General features: G+C 36.1%; 1 protein-coding gene and 1 long non-coding RNA gene across 2 annotated transcripts; both read left to right on the forward strand.

Annotated features, from left to right (window-relative positions):
- The first annotated feature begins 1,914 nt into the window (after positions 1–1,914).
- On the forward strand, positions 1,915–2,981 carry LOC111394284 (S-locus-specific glycoprotein S6-like). Its single transcript, XM_023020038.1, has 3 exons — positions 1,915–2,001; positions 2,570–2,708; positions 2,788–2,981. Exons 1-3 carry the CDS (start codon positions 1,915–1,917, stop codon positions 2,979–2,981), a joined length of 420 nt encoding a protein of 139 aa, XP_022875806.1.
- A 5,893-nt stretch (positions 2,982–8,874) lies between these two features.
- Positions 8,875–10,028, forward strand: LOC111394778. Its single transcript, XR_002702706.1, has 3 exons — positions 8,875–9,480; positions 9,730–9,843; positions 9,939–10,028. It is a non-coding gene; the product is annotated as an uncharacterized LOC111394778 (long non-coding RNA).
- The last annotated feature ends 491 nt before the right edge of the window (positions 10,029–10,519 follow it).

Genomic DNA, 10,519 nt, shown 5'->3' on the forward strand with positions numbered 1-10,519 from the left:
TCAAACTTATCATCAAGTTAAACTTATTTATACGCAAAATTTCAATTGACAGAGACAAACTTTAGAAGTTGCTTATTTTATTTACAAATCCAACATTTAAGTATTGATTTATGATTGTCAAGGTTTACAATTATTACTCGAGATATATTACTCCCTCCGTCCCATTTTTATGGATTTGTTTTGTTTTTCACGCCGATTAAGAAATCTTATTTAATGTTGTTGAAAAATCAATCTTTGTCAATAACATTTCTCATTTACCCTTATTTATATTTGTACAATTTCCAGATTAAGTAAAAAAAATTAGTTATAATTAGGAAAATTAAATAATGATATATTAGCAAACGAACAAAACAAAACAAACTCAATAAAGAAAATTGAGTATATGACTGGGACAAGAAAATAAGCCTCTATTTGGCTCCCATTATTTAAAAAAAATAAAAAAATAATAATAATAAAAATAACTATTTCTCTTCTTCTCAATCATACAATCTTTTATAAAATAATATTACACGGAAATCGAAAACTTTTACATCTTTTTCAACAACACATTCTTCAACAAAATCTTATTTCAAAAATTTAAATTCCCATATAAATGGGGGCCAAATAGGGGCTAAGGAAAGCAAGCCTATATAAATGGAACGAAATGAGTATATTACTAAGATTATTTTTGATCGGGGCTATTGGCAAGCTTGTAAATATACACAAGGGTGGTAGAAGAAAAGGTCATGTATACTTATGGAAGACTTGTGAAAGATATTTCGAGGACTCGTGAAAGATATTTCGAGGAAACCACATGATGCAACAATTAAAGGCAGAGCCAAGACTCAAATTTAGTGAGGCATGACATAATTATATAATTTTTTTTTTTTCAAACAAGACAATAATTGTATATAATGTATTTTAAAATCTTTAAGAAAATTGTAAATCTTTTTATTGATTTTCATGCATCAAAAACGATATATAATGACCTAGTTATCAATTGTGAGTCCCTCGATAGGAAAGCAATGCGAAGAGTAAAATCATGAGAAAAAGCACACTTATAATTGTAATTTTCTTAAAATTGTCTTATTAAGCAATTGTAGATCATAGTCTATTTTCAACATCGTTCATACATTACTGTTCACATTTGAAGAAAAAGTTCAAAAAAATAAAATAAAATAATAATTTTACAAAAACAATATATTAAGTCCTTCAGGATAATTACGTATCAATGGGTAGCTTTCTACTTGGAACTTCAAGCATAGCCCATGCTTGCGCTACTATACATATATATAGACAGAAGGGTGAAATAAGTGAAAGCAAAGAACGAACCTAAAAACACAGTGGTTGTGAGAATACAACGAATTTAGGAATCAATTATTCATTGATTAACTGCGGAATACCGAATAATTGAGAGATGTGTCTTTTCTTTCCTTTATTAAAAAATATATTTAAAATTGTATAGTAGACATTTTACAATCAAACACTGCTATTAATTTATGATTGTTTATCACTTTTGATAATGTAAGTGGAATAATTAAACCTTCTGCAACATGCCAATGGAGATTTTATCTTCCTTACTATTTCACATTATTCTCGTCTTTATTCTCGGGATTCTGCAGTGCTGCTGATACATTGGGCTCAAATGTCTCCATCACCTACGGTGAGACTTTGGTCTCCTCAGGCCAAAGCTTTGAATTAGGCTTCTTTTTGTTGGAAAATTACATCAATATTGTGTACATTATATTCACAAACATGCCATTTATGTTCACGAAGTCGAAATGCAATTTCGTCTTACCGAAATGAATTTGAGAAGATGAAACGATAGATTCAATCATTTCCTTTCTTTATTTCAAACCTACATGAAATTAAAAGAATGTTATTACTTTTCTGAAATCAAATATGAAGAAAGAAATCAGAAAGAATTAAGGTGAGATGCGAGTGATGCGATCGGCCGAGGCAAGTGTTAGACATGTTGTCCTTAAGATGAATTTGCTCCGCATTGGTGCTAACGATTTTTTGGTAATCATCTCCCAAAATACAATGACCAAGTCGAGCCATAGGAACACTCCTAATGGCTTAGACCAACGAACTAGAACTTAGTTCTCTCTCTACCAAAACCATGACTTTGATACAAATGTTTTATGCAAAACCAAAGTGTAACATAAAATGGAATGATATGGAATTATGAGTTGAGTTTCTTTTTTGTTGATAAAATTGAAACGCATGGAGTCTATATATAATAGTTGGAAAGATATGCCAAATGACAGAACCATACCAAGAGACTCATCTCTTAAAATTTATTTTTATACATTAAGAAACACAATTATTGGAAATTAATCATACACAAACCAAGAGTCATGATCATTCATATGAAAAGACACATCCATATATTTCTAGAATATTCCACAATATTCTATACAATTTTCCAACAATTTCAAGTATTAAGTGGATTACATTTGACTAATTTGTCATTAACCAAATTAAGAATTCCACTTAATAAAATTGGTCACAATCAATTTTCGATACAAAATTCCAACACTTTTCACTCAGTATTTCTGGCAAATGGTACATAGGAATATGGTACAAGAAATTCCCAAAAATCATTGTGTGCATTGCAAACAGGGAAATCCCATTAAGGAATTCATCTGGTGTTTTAACAGTTACCCCTAATGGAGATCTCGTTCTTTTGAATAGCAGTGGCATAGCTATTGGAAACTGGCAACCTTGTACTCAGAAGAGAAGATGATACCACACAAAACTATATATGGCAAAGCTTTAATTACCCATCTGATACGCTTTTACCAGGCATGAAATTCGGATGGAGCACCGACACAAACAGGTATTTAACATCATGGAAAGATGTTAGTGACCCCTCTCCTGGAGACGTTACTTTTCGACTCGAAAATATTGGGATGCCTCAATTTGTTCTTCTCAAGGGATCAGAAACGATTTACCGGTCAGGGCCATGGAATGGAATTGAATTTAGTGGTTCTTGTTAGGATCTTCCTTAAGCCGCTCAAAGTGATTTCCGGGCTCAGTTAACCATTAAACATCGAATTCAACACCAAAATCTAAGATGACCGAACCGCCGGCTTCAACTCTCCTATGGTTGCTATTTCCTCTTTTGCTTGTTGATTCAACCACACACTTAGGATGGATACCACACAGGTAAGAGTCACAAAGGCTCAAGCAATTGGTAGGGAAGACAAATCACGAAGAAGAAGGCGGCAGTTTCTCTTTACCTCTCGAGTTCAATCAAAAACGGGGTGAGGAGAAGAGCTTAACCTCCAATATATATATTAGTTAAATGGCCAACTTAAGGTAAGTCACAATATGGTAAGTAGGCTCGACTAGGGTTAAGTCCTAATGGAAAGAAACAACAAGCCACAAAGAGTATTAGCCATCCAATAGGTAAAGCAACGTTTGGTCGGTTCATCCATTATTCGATGTTGAATTATCGTTCAGTCATTCATGTCGACTGATAAAATTGGTTTTCATCATCGTCCGGGAGGTCGTTTGACAACATGATGTCTAACAACCTCCACCTTGGTGTCAAAGGACCTGCAAAGAAAAACGTTTTTCCATTAGTGACACCTCTAACAGAAAAACCGATAAAATTGAAATCATTTACCTGTACCGATATTTAGAAGCTCTTTGCAACTTCTAAACTTTACCAGTGGCAGCACTTTCGTGCCCATATCTGAAGGATTATACTGTGTGAATTTTTTCAAGTCTTACTACTTCTTGTGATATTATATCCCTAATGAAGTGTAACCTAACATCAATATGTTTAGTGCGTTCATGAAAAACAGGATTCTTACATAGATGTATGGATGACTGACTATCAGAATACACAACCACATACTCATTCAAGACACTCAGTTCATGAAGTAGACCTCTAAGTCATAGAGCCTCTTTAATTGCTTCAGTGATGGCAATATATTCTGACTCTGTAGTGGATAGTGCAACTATGTGTTGTAACTGTGATTTCCAACTAACACACGAATTTGATAAGGTGAATACGTAAGAGGAAGTTGATTTCCTACCATCCCTATCTCCTGCATAGTCAGCATCTACAAAACCCTTTAATTTTACGCCTTCTTTATTAGCACTAAATTTTAGACCTACGTCACTTGTACCCTTCAAATATCTTAAAAGCCACTTTAATGCTTCCCAATGTTCAGGACCTGGATTAGACATGTACCTACTGAGAGTACTAATAGCGAATCCTAAGTCCGGTCTAGTGCAAACCATCAAATACATTATGGAACCAATCACATTTGAGTATGGAATTTTACTCATGTATTCCACTTCACGTTCATTGTAGGGAGCTTGTTCTTTAGATAGAACAAAATAGTTTGCAAGAGGCAACGTGACAGGTTTGCAGTCACTCATATTAAACTTTTTCAACACCTTTGATATGTATGGAGACTGATGCAAGAATACGATGGAAGTTGACCTATTTCATTCTATTTCCATGCCTAGAATCCTTTTAGCCTTTCCTAGGTCTTTCATGTCAAATTCTCCACTAAGATCTGCTTTTATATTGTTTATCCACTTAGGAGATGATCCAACTAAAAGCATGTCTTCCACATAGAGCAACAAAAACAAATAATTGTTATCAGTCTCGTTGTGTTGAAAGTACAGGCAGTGATTGAATTTACTTCTTTGAAATCCTATAGTGAGTACAAAGGAGTCAAACCTCTTGTACCACTGTCTAGGTGATTGCTTTAGACCGCATAGGGCTCTTTTCAGAAAATACACATAATCAGGTTTTAACTTGTCTTTAAAACCTTTTGGTTGATTCATAAAGATTTGTTCATCAAGCTCTCCATGTAAAAAAATGATTTTTACATCTAGTTGTTCAAGTTCCCAGTCAAAGAGCGCAACCAATGCGAGCATGACACTAATAGTAGTGTACTTGACAACTGGTGAGAAAATCTCGTTATAATCAACACCTTCTTTCTGTGTGTAACCCTTTGCTACTAACCTAGCCTTAAATCTTAAGGGTTCTGTACTACTAGTACCTTCCTTAACCTTAAAGACCCACTTGCAATCAACGATTGATTTATTCTTAGGTCTCAGTACTAACTCCCAAGTTTGATTCTTTTCTAGAGAACTCATCTCTTCTTTCATAGCCTCAAGCCATTCCTTAGATTGACCAATATTCATAGCCTCTTCAAAAATTTCTGGCTCCCTATCAACTAGTTCTTCGTAACTAGCGTATGCAAAATCCAATTCAGATTCATACCCAAACCTCCTAGGTTCTCTCGTTTGCCTTCTCTCTCTATTTCTAACTAAGTTATCGTTAGCTAATGGATTTTCTTCCTCAGGATGCTCTTCTATCACTACTTCATTTTCTTCTTCAGGTTCTTGGACCTGAATCTCCACCTCACTTGAAGTACTAGGTACTGATGTGTTAAATTTTCCTAACTCCACCTTAAACCGATTTCTTTCTTCACTTGATTCAGTTTCACTTATAGGTTCGGTTTCGTTCTTTAGACAAGGCATCTCATTCTCATTAAATGTGATATCCCTGCTCACGATGATCTTAACTCCTTTTTGGCTTCTATCCCATAGCCTATAGCCCTTAACCCCTTCGGGATATCCTAGAAAGACACAATTCCTGGCTCTAGGTTCTAACTTTTCCTCACTTTGATGAGAAAAGGCAGCACAGCCAAACGCTTTAAGCATTGAGTAGTCACCCAATTTTCCAGACCATTTCTCATGTGGAGTATCACCATTTAATGCAGCCGATGGAGTCAAATTTATTAGATAACAGGCAGTGACAACGGCTTCACCCCAAAATGACTTAGGAACCCCAGAACTTAACATCATGCAGCGCACTTTGTCTAGTATGGTCCTATTCATTCTTTCTGATACCCCGTTTTACTGGGGAGTATAAGGAACCGTTTTGTGCCTTATTATTCCACTTTCTTTACGCATCCTATCGAATTTAGCATTACAAAATTCTAGGCCGTTATCTGTCCTTAAAAATTTGATCCTCTTGCTAGTTTGGTTTTCCATTTGTTTCTTCCAATTGTTAAAGTTATGGAAGATTTCAATTTTGTCTTTCAATAGATAGACCCACACTTTCCTGGTGTAGTCATCTATGATAGATAGGAAATACCTATTCCCACCCGATGTGAGATTACTAGCAGAACCCCACAAATCAAAATGCACTATTATTCAAGCATGCTTTTAGCGTTATGCGTACTGGTGGAAAACGACACTCTATGGTGCTTTCCAAGCACACAATGATCACAGAACGATAGGTCAGACACACAGTCATTACCAAATGCACCTTTTTCATTAAATAGCTTAAGTCCTTTAATGCTTACGTGTGCAAGCCTACTATGCCACGTATGTGTGTGATCGATTTTGGCGGAAGAGATAGAGGAGTTTAATCCTCTAATCACTTCCCCAGTAGTGATGTAAATGTCGTTTTTCTTGATTCCCTTAATAGAGATTAACGCACCCTTCATCATTTTAAACATACCGTTTTCAATTTTACCGGTGAAGTTGTCTTTCTCAAGTCTTCCTTCTGAAATCAAATTCCTAGATAATTTCGGAATGTATCTAACTTCCTTTAACACGTACACAAAGCCTGTGTTAAATTTTATCTTTATGTCTCCAATTCCAGCAATTGTATAGGCTAAGTTATCACACAAAACTACTTGTCCATCATTAGATTCTTGCAAGTTTTCAAATCAGTTCTTTTCAGATGTCACATGAAAAGACGCACCAGAATCTAATATCCATTCATGAATGTGAGAATTAGTAGTTAGATTTAATTCAGTAGTGTATGCGAATGGACTAGTGATCACATAGACTTCACCGTTTTTGGTATCGGAGGTAGAGGATAACACATTTACCTCATCCCTTTCCTTAACCTTCTGTTTTCCCTTTTCTTTATGACAGTCTTTTATAAAATGCCCTGTGCCTCCACAGCCATAGCATTTTCTACCCTTAGTTCTAGACTTTGATCTAGGTCTACCATTCCCCTTCTTTTTCCAACTATTACTACTTGATTCGCCACTACTTTGGTATCCATCATGACTAGCTTGCCTAAATTGTGTTCTACCCTGCATCATATGTAACTCTCCACTCCTCCTATCCTGTTTTTCAGCCCTCATTTCCATTTCCTTACTCCTAAGAGAATCTACGACAATTTCAGGTGTTAACGTGTCCCTACCATACTTAATGGCATTTTTAACTTCTTTATAAGAGTCCGGGATTGAATTGAGCAAGATAATGGCCTTATAGGTTTCAGACACGACTTCGTCGCAATTGACAATATCTTGCACTAATTTGTTAAATACATCTAAATTGTCGTCGAGATCCTTTGAAGGATCCATTTTAAAGCTGAAGAATCGTTCGAGTAGGTAGAGTTTATTCGGTGTAGATTTAAGCAAGTATAAGTCTTCTAGTCTTCTCCAAAGTTCTTTGGTGGTTTTTAGTTTTCCCACTTTTCTTAAGACAGCGTCAGAAAAGTATAATATTATTGAGGTATAGGTAAGCTCATCGGCTTCCTCTTTTTGTTCTTTTGAGATATCAGGTGCAAAATTGCCTTCGATGGCTTTTGACACCTTTTGTTGGACTAGTATGCCTCTCATCTTTTGTTGCCAGATAGAGAAGTCCCCTTTACCATTAAAAATTCCCAAATCAAAATTATGTGTTGTCATTGTTAAAACGCTAATTAAATCACACGAAGTAGTATTGGGAAGCGTGATAAGGTAATATCTTATTAATTCTCAGCAAAAGTAACAGTGAACCTAAACGCTACGTCCACCAAGAAATACCAAGCACTTTAAATCAAAAGAACAAACACTCAATTAATGCAAGTAATCCTAGTTCTAGCACAAGCAATGGTTACCCCTTCACGGTAACCCCAAAACCTAATGATCACCCCACACGATGATCTTGATATTGCTGAATTTAAATGGATTAAGCCAATTTACCAGAGCAGACCTATCTGAGTCCGTAGAGTGGAGAAAAACGAGCTTGCTGTTGAATTTCAGTCGGCGTCGTACCAAAGGGCAAAATCGTCCAACTTTTTCTGTGTAACCTGAAACACAAAACAAAGTATATCAGCGCGTTCAGGAGATCGAAACAAGCAAGTTACCTGAAGACAGCGTCACCGGACAGTCGTCCACGCGCCGCCTCTCCGGGAGCGCCTCGACCTGCTGGTGATGGGTATGGCCTCCGTTTGTCCAACCGAGTTTTGTTTTGTGAGTAATTGGAAATTTTCAGATTCGGGTTCTAAGGTTCAAGTCCGAAAATCAGCCGAGTTTGAGCCAATTTTTGCTACCCAAGCTCTGATACCAGATGTTAGGATCTTCCTTAAGCTGCACAAAGTGATTTTCGGGCTCAGTTAACCATTAAACATCGAATTCAACACCAAAATCTAAGATGATCGAACCGCCGGCTTCAACTCTCCTACGGTTGCTATTTCCTCTTTTGCTTGTTGATTCAACCACACACTTAGGATGGATACCACACAGGTAAGAGTCACAAAGGCTCAAGCAATTGGTAGGGAAGACAAATCACGAAGAAGAAGGCAGAAGAAGAAGGCGGCAGTTTCTCTTTACCTCTCGGGTTCAATCAAAAACGGGGTGAGGAGAAGAGCTTAACCTCCAATATATATATTAGTTATATGGCCAACTTAAGGTAAGTCACAATATGGTAAGTAGGCTCGACTAGGGTTAAGTCCCAATGGAAAGAAACAACAAGCCACAAAGAGTATTAGTCATCCAATAGGTAAAGCAACGTTTGGTCGGTTTATCCATTATTCGATGTTGAATTATCGTTCAGTCATTCATGTCGACTGATAAAATTGGTTTTCATCATCGCCCGGGAGGTCGTTTGATAACATGATGTCTAACAGTTCTTATGGCTGGGATTTGGCTTTCAAACAAATTTTTGTTTACAATAATAAAGAACTGTACTTTATGAATGAGATTGTCAACAATTCTTTTTTTATCATGTTTACCGCGTATCCATTAGGTTTAGTCCAAAGTTACCTACTGAAAAAGGGGGTATCCTCATCGACTGTTTTGGATTCAACACAGAATAATCGGTGCGACAAGTATGGAGTATGTGGAGCTAATAGCATTTGTAGAATCAAGACTAGTCCAATTTGTGAGTGCTTACACGGATTTGTTTCTAAATCACAGAGTGAATGGGATGTACTTTACTGGTCCAGTGGATGTGTGAGGAGGATTCCATTGAGTTGCCTGCAGGACTCCATTAAAATTTTAAAGCTGGGAGGCGTGCAATTGCTAGATCTTCTTAAGAATTCACTAAAGAAAAGCATGACTCTAAAAGAATGTAGGGCAAAATGCTTGAAGAATTGCTCTTGCATGGCTTAAGCAAATTCAGATATTTGTGAAGGTGGTAGTGGTTGTTTCATGTGGTTCGTGGATCTGATAGATATTCAAGATTTTTCTGAAAGAAAAACACAATATATCTATATACGAATAGCTACTTCCGAACTCAGTAAGTATATGAATTCATTTTTTATCAGACTTCAAAGAGTGCAGCTACTGTAATCTCAGCCTGGTCTGTGTATTCATTCAAGTTATCTTAGGGCAATATTTTTATATGTTGAAATGATGATCAAGCATAATATTGTTCTCCCATAATATATTTCACTTTGAAAATAAGTAATGACAACAATATAATAGTGTTAATATAATGTAGTTATTGAGATGCATTCCTATAATTAAGTATCTCTCTGATCATCAGATGATAATTAAAAGACAAGACTGGTGCTGATCTTGGTCATATCTTTAGCTTGTGGAATGCTTATCCTTGGCTTCTTGATCTTACGTCTCATCAAGAAGAGAGAATCGAAAAGAGGTGTATGAACTTTGCAAATCTCATTTAATTAAGTTAACTGGTTTTCCTATCATTATCCAACTAACTGCTGACAGCTTTTAATATCGACATGAAAGATATAGAGCTGCCAATGTTTGATCTGAGTACAGTTACTAATGCAACTGAGAACTTCTCATTAAAAAATATGTTTGGAGAAGGCGGATTTGCAATCGCGTGCAAGGTAAGAAAATTAAGTTTTGAATGATTTTATGGTTATTGATAGTAAGCAGCGGCCTCATGGCACCCTTTGAACAATGTACAGGGTAAATTACCAACAGGGCAAGAAATTGCGGTTAAGAGACTCTCAACGAATTCTGGACTAGGTCTTCAAGAGTTTAGGAGTGAAGTAATTCTGATTTCCAAACTTCAACACCCGAATCTTGTCAGGCTTTTGGGATGTTGCCTTGAAGAAGATGAAAGGATGCTAATTTAAGAATATATGCCTAACAAAAGCTTGGACCATTTCATTTTCGGTGAATTGCCTCTCTTGATTTCCCATTAGATTAATGTTATGGGCATTTTCAAATCACCAAATTGTCCATATATTATGAATTTGTTGTAGATCAGCATTGAAAAACATTGATTACATGGAAAAAGCGCTTTGAGATTGTTATGGGCATGGCGAGAGGACTTCTTTAACTTCACCAGGACTCTTGAT

This window comes from Olea europaea, chromosome 5 (assembly GCF_002742605.1).
Source record: "Olea europaea var. sylvestris chromosome 5, O_europaea_v1, whole genome shotgun sequence".
NCBI lineage: Eukaryota > Viridiplantae > Streptophyta > Magnoliopsida > Lamiales > Oleaceae > Olea > Olea europaea.